The 14,182-nt window shown below is 42.0% G+C and overlaps 1 protein-coding gene across 2 annotated transcripts in view; it reads left to right on the top strand.

Annotated features, from left to right (window-relative positions):
- Positions 1 to 4,459, top strand: part of PREP (prolyl endopeptidase) — a 132,883-nt gene extending 128,424 nt beyond the window's left edge. For both annotated transcript variants that reach the window (XM_008007468.3, XM_008007469.3), the window contains 3 exons: positions 1,350 to 1,481; positions 2,005 to 2,161; positions 3,711 to 4,459. In XM_008007468.3, the coding sequence (XP_008005659.1) occupies positions 1,350 to 1,481; positions 2,005 to 2,161; positions 3,711 to 4,005 (584 nt within the window). In that variant the 3' untranslated portion in view covers positions 4,006 to 4,459. The remainder of the gene's footprint in view (positions 1 to 1,349; positions 1,482 to 2,004; positions 2,162 to 3,710) is intronic.
- Positions 4,460 to 14,182: the final 9,723 nt, after the last annotated feature.

The raw sequence follows: 14,182 nt of genomic DNA, 5'->3' as shown, positions 1-14,182 counted from the left end.
CCTCTCCTGAAAGAACTGGATTATTCTCCAGAAAACCCCTTTGGTCATCAGATGTCCACCATGCTCTGATAGGGAAGAGTAACTTTGCTCCTAGTCTGCTCTCTCATTCTTTTATTAATTAGAACCAAGTTATTTTCCAGTCTTGGGACTAAGGCTAACAGTAGACTATGTTTAGACTGATTTATAAACTTCCTCAAAATTTAGGCCATGATGAAAGGACCAGAAATAGACCTTTTCCAGTTACAGCCTAGGATATAACACTGGTAAATCTGAATTCCATTCTGTTAATTGACTTTAAAATTTAATGCTCTTTTTAAAATATAGTCATATACCCAAAATACTGTTATTCCCGGTAACTAAGTAATCCTAGCTATTCTAAATTCACTGGTAATTTCTTACTGAAATCTTAACATTTGTTTTGATATGAAAAACATTTTAGTAGCACTGCTTTGTCTTTAATTAAATTTCAGCAGAAGTGGTTAATCTCAAATATCTAATTAGATCTGTGTCTGGTCTTTGTTCATTTCAAAGGCAGTGATTTCAGACATCTGTTCCTTTGAGGACATGCTTTTGACTTTTGGCCTTTACTTATAGATATTTCATGGCCCTGTAAATGTTTCTCCAAGTAATTTGTTTGGTTTAATATACTGGAATGATTTGCAGATGATAAAGCCCAGATTCTCTGGGGAAATGCTGAAGATCTTTCATTCTGGAATTGAGAAACCATAATGTGATGCTCTGCGGCAGCACTGCCTCACCACCCAATTCCTGCTGGTTCTTTCCATTAACAACTGAGAGCAAGACTGGGGAATTTCTTTCTCCCCATCCCCGACCATGTCAGACTCCTGCAGAGGTGGTGTGGGAAGCGCGCCTCTGCAGAGCACTTCCACCTCCATCTTTGCAGGGAGGGGAGGCACGAGCACTCCCACGGCCAGCTCCGACTCGGGTGCCGGGTGCAACCCAGAGGACTAAACACTGCTGCAGGTCTTGCTTTATACTTGTAAGTTCAGCTTCCCAAAATACAGGTTCCTTGTGATGCCATGCTGCTATCCTTTCATCATCATGCTTCTCTTAGAACCAACCATCTGTTCCCTTTGGGGTGTTTCCTGTTTAAGTTCTAGAGGCTTTTAGAAAAATACAGATCCACCATATGGATTAGCATTGTGGTATTGATGATATATTTCCACAGTGCATAACAGAACTTAAATTGAGGCTTTTTTTTAAATGCAGTGTTAACCCGTGGTTTTTAAGTTAATCAGTAGTTGAAACTGTGCCCTATCATTTGAATTCCCTTTAAACTGATTTTTATGTTTTGTTAATTAACTTTCTTCCACTTTGGCACATTGTAGGTGGTATCTTGGCCAACAAACAGAACTGCTTTGATGACTTTCAGTGCGCTGCTGAGTATCTGATCAAGGAAGGTTACACATCTCCCAAGAGGCTGACTATTAATGGAGGTTCAAATGGAGGCCTCTTAGTGGGTAAGTACTGGATTTTATTCATTGTACTTACTAGTTAGCCCTCTTGGGGTTTTCAGATACACTATCTGTAGGCAGCTCTTGATTTACTTTGTGGATAGGACCACAAAGTGGTATAAGGAGAGCAAAACCTGTTTGTACCATTTGTATTTGGGCATCTGATAAATGACATACAAAGAGACCCTATTCTGCCTTGGGCAGGTCCTGAGATCTTGAACAAGTCTCTTAATCTCTTGCTGTGAAAGCAAGTGGGGATGGGAGGAGGGGATACAGGGTTTCCAGAAAGTCCTCAGGCTTTTCAACATTCACTTTGGGGAGTAAAGCTCTATTACCGATGAGAATCCCCATGCCTCTGACAGATATGGGAGAGGCTGGGGAGCTTTGGAGCCTTTGGGCAGGTGATTTCTGATGGTTTCCTCCTGTGCTCTGAGGATAAATGCAACCAGGGCTCTGGAAGCTTGTAAGTATTGCCTTGCTTTGTTTAATGATAGACTGCCTCCCTTTTCTTTCTACCTTGGGTTTTTAGCTGCTTGTGCAAATCAGAGACCTGACCTGTTTGGTTGTGTTATTGCCCAAGTTGGAGTAATGGACATGCTGAAGTTTCATAAATACACCATCGGCCATGCTTGGACCACTGATTATGGGTGCTCAGACAGCAAACAACACTTTGAATGGCTTGTCAAGTAAGGTTTTATTGACATATATATGTTGTTAGTGGTTTAATATAAAGTTGAACACAGTGACCACAGGATTAGTGCTTGAGCCTTGTCACTTTCAGTGCCTTGCATTTGCATATAATCTACTGGAGAAGAGATAGGAATACCTACTTGTCCTTCTTGTTTTAATATAGTCTTTAACAAAAGCAACAAACTACAAAAATGTGGTAGGACAGAATTCTACAGATGGCCTCCCAAGATTCCTACCCTTGTTATTCAGACACTTATCTAGATACTGCTTGCTGTGAGGGAGCAGGATATTAATCTGCTGCTTTTTGGAGTACCTGAGGGGTCCCAAATCATGTAAACCCTTAAAGGCTGAGCACATTCTCTGGCTGGAGTCAGGGATGCAGCAAAAAGGGAGGTCAAAGAAATTGGAAGCATATAAAGGATTCAGCCTGCCATTGCTGGCTTTGACAATGGAGGAAGCGGGACCTCTAGAACTTTTGAGCAACCCCTAACCAACAGCCATCAGGGAAACAGGACCTAAGTGCCACAGCCACACACAACTGAATTCTGCCAACATCCCGAGACTGCAAGTAGGTTTTTTCCAGAGTTTTCCCATAAGAGTCCAACCAGCCAACACCTTGACTTTGACCTTGGGAGACCCAGAGCAGAGAACCCAGCTGAGCCAACTGAGACTTACAGAACTGTGAGATAAGAAGTTTGTGATGTTTCATGCTGTTAAATTTGTGGTAATTTGTTACTGTAGCAATCAAGAGGTATTATTATACTTTATATCCATATATGGGATTTCCTTTTCTAAGTTAAGCAAAGAATATATGCTCCTGAAATGGTAGGTCAAAAATAGGGGAAGAGGGTGTTCAGTATGGTGGCTCACACCTGTGATCCCAGCACTTTAGGAGGCCAAGATAGGCAAATCACTTGAGCTTAGGAGTTCAAGACCAGTCGTTCATGGGCAATGTGGTGAAACACTGTCTCTAAAAAATTAACTGGGCATGGTGGTACATGTCTGTAGTTCCAGCTACTCGGGAGGCTGAGATGGAAGGATGGCTTGAGCCTGGGAGACAGAGGTTGCAGTGAGCCAGGATCACACCACTGCATTCCAAGACCCTGTCTCAAAAAAAAAAAAAAAGGAATATATTCAAGTACAGTTAAACTTCTTTTATGCTCAGTATAACTACACGTTTGAAACATTATTGAAATCCTATACAACTTCCCTCGTATCCTGCAACCACTATGCTGATAACAATGAGTAAACAGACATTAAAACTTCTTTTTGACAGTAAGCATGCCTATGATTTGCGTTGTTTCAGCAGCCCTGTGAGATTCCTTCTTATAGTCTTTCAAAGTTGGAGCCACATAAATGACACAGCTCCCCAGTTTCCAGGAGCCCTTGCCAGTCATGGCCTAAATGGTAATGCAAGCACAGTCTGTGGTAGTCACTCACATACTAGTTAACTACAGTCCTCATTGCTAGTAAACTACCTACGTCCCTGTGCCATAAAACTCTACTGTTGCTCTCCAGCCTCACAAAGGCGTTTTTGCCTTCCAGATACTCTCCATTGCATAACGTGAAGTTACCGGAAGCAGATGACATCCAGTACCCGTCCATGCTGCTCCTCACTGCTGACCATGATGACCGTGTGGTCCCTCTTCACTCCCTGAAGTTCATCGCCACCCTTCAGTACATCGTGGGCCGCAGCAGGAAGCAAAGCAACCCCCTGCTTATCCACGTGGACACCAAGGCGGGCCATGGGGCAGGGAAGCCCACAGCCAAAGTGATAGAGGAAGTCTCAGACATGTTTGCATTCATAGCGCGGTGCCTGAACATCGACTGGATTCCATAAACAGTTTCCTGCTTCCTCCTGGCAACGACAGAAAACCTCAAGGGCTTTCCCACGTTCAGACCGAGAAACCACTGGGTACAATGCTTCCCCACAGGAACATTATTCCTGCACTCACAGACTACAGTTGAACAGAACTGCTGTGGGAATTTTATCTTTTTTAGGCTTCTCCTTTTTAGCAAGCCCTTGACGTTTCTTTTTCCACCCAGTCTAGGCACACGTGGTTTTTTGTTTTTTTTTTAAAAAAAAGGCATGTTTGGATAAATAGCTAAATGGCAACAAACACATTGTGAATATTAGATTGCTGAATTAAGGATCATAGTCGGGCACACTTATATATAACACCTCAGTGAAATTCGCTTCTATATCCATAACCTCTATATCTTTAAATAAATGTGAGAAATGTTCTCATGGAGAAGACTTCTTTGCAACAATAATAAATGTTATTTAAGAATGACAGGCTTTACTTCCGGTTTCTTCCTATTGAGAGGCAAACTCCAGACGTGGAGTTTTCTGTGAGAATAAAGCATTTCACCTTTCTGCAACAAGTTACTTTCCAAGCAGTTAAGTCATAGAATGTTTGTTAGCTTTGAAAATAAGTTGTTCAGCCACTCCATCTCCCTTGTTAGAGGTGAGGAAGCTGTCAGAGGAGGTTCACTGTCATAAACACTAACCACCTAGCTGGGTAAACATCTGATCTGGGTATCTTTTGGTTTGGATGCCTCCTTTCAAAAATCACTGGACTGGAAAATTCAGATTATTCACCTAATTGTCTGTGTATTGATTCGTTTACAAAGTATTCCTAGAAATCAGAGTTCGCCAAGGAACTCTTGGAACCAAGGATACTTGGTTCCAAGAGATCACATGAGTAAATTATCCAGATACATATATCCAAGCGTATCTTACAGTCAGAAATTCCAGCATTTCCCAAGCTGTTTCTCTTGCATAGATCACTCCTGGAAATAGAAATAGTTATACTTGGTGGGGGGGGGGATGTTTTTTAAGATATACTATTCCTTAAACTTTCATCCATAATTTTTTTCAAGACATATATTTTAACATTTCATGAAACAATGTTCCTTTGAATACCAGTTTGGGAAATGCTGATCTAACTTGAAACAGTTTTTTTCCCCTTTGTCTTGCTTTATCAGACATGAAAATTATTTTATATAGTATCTTGACCTTATATAAAATAGCTTAAAAGATTTACTTCATTATTCCAATAATTTGTACTTTTCCAAGTAAGTCCCATCTTCCAAGCTGTACATGTATGTGCTTTTAAGAGCTCTCTCTCATTCTCTATTTCAAGTTATGGTCAAAAATTAGACATACCATTTTCTATCAAGCATATCACTGCATACCAAGCATACTGAAAGACAGCTATATGGCTTGGTTTTTCTCTTCTGGAATCATGTTTTCCATTACTATTTAGTACTGTACATAATACAGCTGTCATTGAACATATGGTTCACCATAACCCCTCTGGAAACAGTGTGCCAGTAGCTAGTGTTGCATACCAAGACTCCATCATCACCACCATCTACTCAGAAGCTGATACTAGCTAGCTTTGGTGTAACTGCTGACCAGCATGGCAGGAAAGAAAGAAAATACATTTGCACAGTCAAGCCAAAGGCAGCCTCTTTCCTAGACTAGCTGTGTTGTGTGAAGTACAGATAGCTGAGTTGTACCCACTGAGTCCAGAGCATTTTGAAGGTTGCACAGAATCTTACCATACTTTCTGAGGTGTGCTTCACAGCAGAAAATACAGTGTGTAGTGTCTGAGCTTCAGATGTCAGGACTGGGTTCAAATCTCAGATGTCACTTAGCAACTGATGATGAGGAATACAGTAATACATTTTTAATGCCTAGCATGATTGGCCTCCAGTTAGAAGTTCTCTTTTCCAACCTAATTTTTGTATCTAGATTTTAACAGGATAACTAATCCCACCAACTAAAGGTATTTTGGGGAGTGTGGGGAGCTTTAAACATTAGAAATAAGACTTGAGATTGGGCTCCTACCCGGAACTCTAAGGGATTCTTCTCTGTTCGATCCCACTTTTCTGTATCCTGTGCTCTGCCCTTTGGGTCTTCTTATTACTCTCTTCTAGCTATTTGGAAATGCACAGATTACTGTTAACTGTAGACACCCTACTGATCTAACACTAGGTCTTCTTTCAAACTATATATTTGTACCCATTCATCTCTACTTCCTCCCTTTCTCCACCTACTTTTTTAGCTCCCACATGAGTGGAGAACATACGATATTTGTCCTCCTATGCCTGGCTTATTTCACTACCATATTGACCTTCAGTTCCATCCATGTTGCTGCAAATGACAGGATCTCAGTCTTTTTCATGTCTGAATCATATTCCACCGTATATATGTACCACATTATCTGTTCATCTGCTGATGGGAACGTAGGCTGATTCCCTCTCTTGGCTATTGTGAATAGTGCTGCAGTAGACACAGGGGTGCAGCTATCTTTTTGACATACTGATTTCCTTTCTTTTGGATTTATACCCAGTAGTGGAATTGCTCGATCATAGAGGACCTCTATGTTTAGTTTTTTGAGGACTGTTGTTTTGAAAAAAAAAAAAAAAAAAAAAAATAGTTGTACATGTTGCACAGGTGGCCTCACTGCTTTGTCACAAGGCCTTGCTAAACACACCAGAGCATGTGTTACCTTAGTAAGATAAAGTCACATCTATGTTCACTATGTACATACCTGGAATACTATAAAACTTTCCAGTTAATCATATTTCTTAAATACTCCCACTAAAGCTTAAGCAGCTACACACAAATGGTGCTACGAGTTTGAAAAGGATAAATTTCAACTAAGGAAGCCTGTCACCAGTCTCCCAAGGTTTGTCAGTTTTACCAGCCGCTGGAAGTTGCCAGCAGGCCACACAGCTAATGCCCAGAAGGAGTTGCAACGACTCAAAGGCAGGTTAAGCACAGGCTGGAAAGCTGGGGAGGTTGCTGTAAAGAGGCAAAGGTCATATTATTGGGGTGGTCAGGCCAGTGGGATGAGGACTGAGGCCCATGAAGGAGGAACATTGAGCCATTCTCTGCCTCCATATCTCAGGAACTGAAGGCGCAGAGAGAAAAAGTCCTGCCCTCATCCAGTTGATATTCCAGGGAGGAAACGGTAAATTATCTTGCTCGTGTTTACCCTGTGCCACCTGCTGTAAGCGCTCTTTGTGGATGAATGTTTGTCCTCACACAACTTTAGGAAGCACATAATAGCTTTTCCCCATTTGGCAAAGGTCTGAGTCCCCCAGCCAGGAAGTGGGCAGGCAGGGCAGTAACCCCAGGAGCTGGGCCTTGGAGACTGCACTCTTTTTGAGATGGAGTTTTGCTCTTATGGCCCAGGCTGGAGTACAGTGGTGCTATCTCAGCTCACTGCAACCTCCACCTCCCGGGTTCAAGTGATTCTCCTGCCTCAGCCTCCCCAGTAGCTGGGATTACAGGCGCATGCCATCACTCCCGGCTAATCTTTTTGTATTTTTAGTAGAGATGGAATTTCGCCATGTTGGCCAGGCTGGTCTTGAACTCCTGACCTCAGGTGATCCACTCACCTCAGCCTCCCAAAGTGCTGGGATTACAGGCATGAGCCACCATGCCTGGCCGAGACAGCTGTCTTACTACTGTTGTCTGAGTGTTTGAGTGTTGATATCCTCCCCAAAATGTGTATGTTGAAATTGTAAATCCCAAAGTGATGGTATTAGGAGGCAGGGCCTTCAGGAGGTGACGGGTCATGAGGACAGAATCCTCATGAATGGGACTGGTGCCTTTATATTAGAGCCCAAGGAGAGGCCCCCCTCATCCCTTCCACCATGTGGGGACACAGGAGACGGTGTTGCCTACGAACCAGGAAGCAACCCTCATCAGACACCAAACCTGCCAGTGCCTTGATCTTAGATATCCCAGACTCTAGGACTGTGAGAGAGAAATTTCTGTTGTTGTTAAGCCACCAGTTTATGCTATTACAACAGCTTAAACAGACTACGAGAGCCATGAGCCTATTAAGATAATAAACAGAATGTATAATTTCAGGAATTAACAAGAAACAGGAATAAAAAGAGCTGTGAAGAAACAAAGTGAGGCAAATCAATAGTCCGAGAGAAGGAATGCTATTTGAGTCGAGGTCAGGGTACCTCAGGAAGCAACATTTGAACAAAGACTCGAACAGAATGAGGGGACAAACACTGGGTAAAGATTTGGGGGTTTGTGGGGGTGGTGGGGACAGCAGCAGTGGGCAGAGCCTGAGGCAGGAACTAGCCAGGCCTTCAGAGGAAGAGCAGGAAGCCAGTGTGGGGGGAACAGGGAGCCAGGCAGGGCCTGGAGGAGAGGCTGGAGAAGGCAGGCAGCTCAGTCAGGTGAAGCCACCAAGAGATGAGACCCGACAACCCTGTGGGAAACTGACGGCAGGAGAGCCTAGGGGAAAGCGGCAGGGGTTATTCAAAGAGCAGGTGGCTTAGCACCTTTAAGGAATTTGGGGGCAGGGGGCAGCAGGAACCCACCATCACAGAAATCACTGACATGCCACATCATGGATGAACCTCAAAAACATTATAAGTGAAAGAAGCCAGACACAAATGACTGTGTATAGTCTGATTATATTTAAGTGAAGTATCCTGAAAAGGCAATTCTATAAAGACAGAATGTAGATTAGTGGGTACCTGGAGTTGGGGGTGAAGATGGTAATTAGCTACTTGGGCATAAAGGATCTAACCGGGATGATGAAAATGTTCTAAAACTGCGTTACAGTAATGGTTGCACAACCTGGTAAATTTACAAAAAAAGTCATTGAATTGTACACTTGAAATGTATGAATTTTATGGTTTGTAAATCATGTTATCAAAATAATCTCTGGTAGTGAAATAAAGAGAAAAAGGAGCAATGACCCTTTCTGGATGAGTGCCATCCAGGAATAGCCACCTGGAGAATTGCAGAGTCAAGTAAGAAAGGCAGGTGACCAAGGGCCACTGAGATAAAAGCTTGCATATCAGTTTTACGCAAAGAGGATGAGGGCTATTTTGAGCAGCCGTCTTTAGGTCAGAGTTCACATTTGCAGGCAAAACTGTCCCTCTCTCTACTGAGTTTGCTCCTGTAGATCAAATGTCAGGCCTGCTGATACGGTGTCCGGAGAATATGCCCTGCATCCACCTTACAGACTTTGCTCTGCTCAGGAGCTCAGGGCCTCCTGCAGCCACATGACCGCAGCACTGAGAAGCAGGCAGGGGGGAGGCACAGGCAGGGAGGGTTCGTTCAATGCCAAGGAAGTGACTAAGGAAGCTCTTGTTTATCGTGCAAGAGAAAATGTCTTGGTGGCCATTTGTGGAGGTTATTAACGCCAAATAATCCCAGAAATTATAAACAAAATGTCATAATGGTAATCTATGATTTAGAAACTGATTTACATCTAATTGACAAAATATTATAGTGTCTTCCAGTTCCAACGTATTAAAGGCTTTGATAAACATCAAAGGAAAGAGCTTCCAGTCACCTCTATGGAGAGTCAAACTGAGGTTAACCTGAAAACAAAGTCAGCATCAAAACATAATCACCCTAAAACTCCAGAGAAAATGATGGAAGTTAACACAGGTAGCACCAAGTTATTTCCCCAGGACATTCAGGCGTTGGCACTGTGATTGGCATTTTTCCAGAGGACCAGGTTGCCTGCGACCTCAGGCCCCAGAAGATGCAGGAACCTGAACACCAGGGCCACCGCCTGCTCCGTCACTACTCTGGTCTTTGCCTTGGAGTGTGAAATTCTGCAGTTCATCCAAGACAAAATCATGCACCACATAACATTTCTGCATACGACTGCGTTGTTTAATGATAGTCCCATAAGACTATAACGAGCTGAAAAATTCCTATCACCTCATGACATCATAGGCGCCCTAATGTCACAGTGCAACACATACGTGTTTGTGGTGATACTGTTGTAAACAGACCTGCTGCATGGCCGGTTGTATAAAGGTCTAGCACAAACAAGTATGTACAGTACCTAATACTTGATCATAACAGCTGTTCCTAGTTTATGTGTTCACTATATTATAGTTTTTATCATTTTGGAGGATACTTCTAAAAACAAAAAAAGCTACCCTGTAACACAGTCTCAGGCAAGTCCTTCAGGAGGTTTTCCAGAAGAAGTCACTGTTATAGGAGATCACAGCTCCATGAGCGTTACTGGCCCTGAAGACCTTGGAAGGATGTACAGCGAAAGACAGTGAGTAATATTGATGATCCTAACCCCGTGTAGGCCTAGGCTAATGTGTGTGTTTGTGTCTTAGTTAACAAGGTTTAAAAAGTAAATATATATATATACACACATGAAAAAAGAATAGTTTTGTATAGCTGTACAATGTATGTGTTTTTTGTTTTTTGTTTTTGAGATGGAGTCGCCCAGGCTGGAGTGCAGTGGTGCGATCTCAGCTCACTGCAAGTTCTGCCTCCGGGGTTCACACCATTCTCCTGCCTCAGCCTCCAGAGTAGCCAGGACTACAGGTGCCTGCCACCATGCCTGGCCAATATTTTGTATTTTTAGTAGAGACAGGGTTTCACCGTGTTAGTCAGGATGGTCTCCATCTCCTGACCTTGTGATCTGCCTGCCTCGGCCTCCCAAAGTGCTGGGATTACAAGGGTGAGCCACCGCGCCCGGCCCAATGTATGTGTTTTAAGCTAAGTGTTATTTTTTATTTATTTACTTATTTATTTTAGACAGTTTCCCTCTTGTCACCCATGCTGGAGTGTAATGGTATGTTCTCAGCTCACTGCAACTTCCACCTCCTGAGTTCAAGTGATTCTCCTGCCTCAGCCTCCCGAGTAGCTGGGATTACAGGTGCCCGCCACCATGCCTGGCTAATCTTTGTATTTTTAGTAGAGACAGGGTTGCACCATGTTGGCCAGGTTAGTCTCGAACTCCTGACCTCAGGTGATCCACCCCCATCAGCCTCCCAAAGTGCTGGGATTGCAGGCATGAGCCACTGCGCACCAGCCAAGGTTATGCAGTTTTAGCAAGAATACCCCAGATGTGACGTTGTGCTCTTCTCAGTGCGTCCTAATGGGGGCACAGGGTGTTCATATGTCTTATTTCTGGTGACATCAATTTGGATCACTTGGTTAAGGTGGTATCTCCCTAGTCTCTCCACTATACAGTGACTATTTTTCCCTCTTAAAGATTACTTTAAAATTTAAGGTAAGTTGTATTTTTGTCTTAATTCCGATACATATTTAAATACCACTTTTGGAAAAATATTTCAGACAAATTATAATAAAAATTTATATAAATAAGGTTCCTGTGTGTCCTATCTCAAATAGTTGTTACCATCTGTTCTGTCCCTAAGCCTGGACGATGTCTTGATTTTTTTCCTTCTTAAATCCAGTTGTCAACAAGTTCTACCAAATTCTACTTCTAAATTTGCCTCAAATGTACCCACGTATCTCTATCCTCACCATGCTTCATAATTGCTCTCCCTGACTCCCAGTTTTGTTCCTTTCAGATTCTACTCCAGCGCTTTATACAAATGAGTAAGATCAGGTCACCTCCCATTTTAAGCCTTCTGTGGCTTGTCTTAAGCAGAGACAATCTCTGCAGCAAAGCCTGGGATGGGCCCTGCAGGATGAACTGGTGGTAGAATGATCTAGGCAGCTGAACAAGTTAATCGCTCAGCTGCAGATCAGAATCAGCTGGAGAGCTTATTAAAGCTATAAATCCATGGGGTCCTACCTACAGAGATTCTGACTCACAAGGAGCCAAGATCTGCTGTTTAACAAGCTCCCCAAGTGATTCCAATTTGGTGGTCAACTGAGGAATTACTGACTTAATACAGCAAAATGATGTCAGTTCTGATGTTGGTTCCCAGGAGGAACTTTTTCCTCCATTTTTCAACTTTCTGTAATGCTGTTGCAATTCTGCTATAATTTCTAAATATATCTTTAAAAGTTATATTATACTAAAGGTTTTATTTAAAAATCAGCAAAATATGAACTCTTTGCATATTCTAACTTCTGTTGAATTTGCACATATTACAGGAATGTTCTTTTTCTTAAGAATGGTGATCATTTTATTTCCTAAGACTCATTATATTTAAATCCCCAGTGGTGTGCATACAACCTTCTTGGGATCATGATATGTAGTTCTATTGTCCTATTTTAAAGATCCCAGTGTCCAGCAAAGAACATTTACCAAGCTCTGGTCCCCATATTTTAAAATTTAGGTGGGGCCCTGCGCATGGCTGTGGAGTAGACAAATACAGCCAGTTCACCTAGTGCTAAAAATGTATTTTTAGTCATTCCCAATTTTTTTTTTTTTTTTTTTTTTTTTTTTTTTTTTTGAGATGGAGTCTTCCTTTGTCACCCGGGCTAGAGTGCAATGGTGCAATCTCGGCTCACTGCCACCTCTGCCTCCTAGGTTCAAGCAATTCTTCTGCCTCAGCCTCCAGAGTAGCTAGGACAGCAGGCGCCCACCACCACACCCAGCTAATTTTTACATTTTTAGTAGAGATGAGGTTTCTCTATGTTGGCCAGGCTGGTCTTGAACTCCTCTGACCTCAGGTGATTCGCCCACCTAGGCCTCCCAAAGTGCTGGGATTACAGGCGTGAGCCACCGTGCCTAGCCCCAGTACTTTGAAATTTAAATAAAAATTCAGCAATTTCAAAAACATAAGTAAGCAATTATTTCTATCAAGTTCATTACCTGTGCCAGACTTATTAATGCCTCAGCATAATTCCCTACATGGTAACCTGTAGCCTCATTTCTAAGATAGCAAAATACATGGTCCACCAATGAATTTTAAAGTTCAACTTATATATATTAAATATATATAATATTCATATATTTAATTATATTAATGTATAATATATATTATACATTAAACACTAAATAATGTGAACACTATTAGGATGGAGGTAACTGAAAGCCCAGAATCCGCCACTGTGCAACATATGTAAGAAATCTGTACTTTACCCCCTAAATCGATAAAAATAAAAACATATTTAAATCTATGTACAGAAAAAATGTGAACAAATATTTTATCTCCCAACAAAATAAAAGGAGTGGCATCTGATTTTTTTTTTTTTTTTTTTCAGTCCACATGTACCTCCCTGGACTTCTCCTGATCTCGCAGGTTTTGCACTTGAATGCGCTGGGGAAATGATGACAGAGGGAGAGGAGATGGGGAGTAGAAGAGTCTCAGTAGATACTGGCTTGTGATCATTTGTACTTCCCAGTTCCCTAAACCCTCTGCTCTAAGTCAGAACCACTGCAGAATGTGACTTTTTTGTAGGTCTAGAGCTAACTCGTTCACCACCTGTTCCTTCATATTTTTTCTTGTGGCAAATATACACACATAGACACACATATGCACATATTTTTAAGACTATTTTTAAGCAGTATTGGGTTCACAGCAATATTAAAGAGGAATGTAGAGATTTCCCATATATCCCCTCCCCCCACACATGACATAGACTTCCCCATTATCAACATCCCCCACCTCAGAGGTACATCTTGTTCTGACTGATGAACTTACATGGACACATTATAATCTCCCAAAGTCCACAGTTTACATTAGGGTTCACTCTTGGTGGTGTACATTCTGTTGGTTTGGAAAAATGTATCATGATACGTATCTATCATTTTAGTATCATACAGAGCATTTTCTCTGTCCTGAAAATCCTCTGTGCTCCATATTCATCCTCCCCAACCCTTGAAAACCCCTGATCCTTTTACTGTCTCCATGGTTTTGCCTTTTCAGAATATCGTATAGTTAATTTTACAGCATGTAGCCTTTTCAGATTGGCTTCTTTCACTTGGTAATTTTCTCCATGTCTTTTCATGGCTTGATCGCTAATTTCTTTTTAGTTCTGAAATACATTCTATTATCTGTGTGTACTACAGTTTATTTATCCATCCACCTACTGAAGGACATCTTGGTGGCTTCCAAGTTTTGGCAGTTATGAATAAACTGCTATAAACACCCATGCACAAGTTTTGTGTGGATATAAGTTTAACTCCTTTGAGTAAATACCAAGGAACACAATTGCTGGACTGTATGATAAGAGAATGTTTAGTTCTGTAAGAAACTGGCAAACTGTCTTCCAAAGTGGCTACATCATTTTGCATCCCCACCAGCAATGAATGAGAGCTCCCATTGCTCCACATTCTGGCCAGCAT

Source organism: Chlorocebus sabaeus, chromosome 13 (genome assembly GCF_047675955.1).
Source record: "Chlorocebus sabaeus isolate Y175 chromosome 13, mChlSab1.0.hap1, whole genome shotgun sequence".
Lineage (NCBI taxonomy): Eukaryota > Metazoa > Chordata > Mammalia > Primates > Cercopithecidae > Chlorocebus > Chlorocebus sabaeus.
This window is presented reverse-complemented; position numbering and strand designations above follow the sequence as displayed.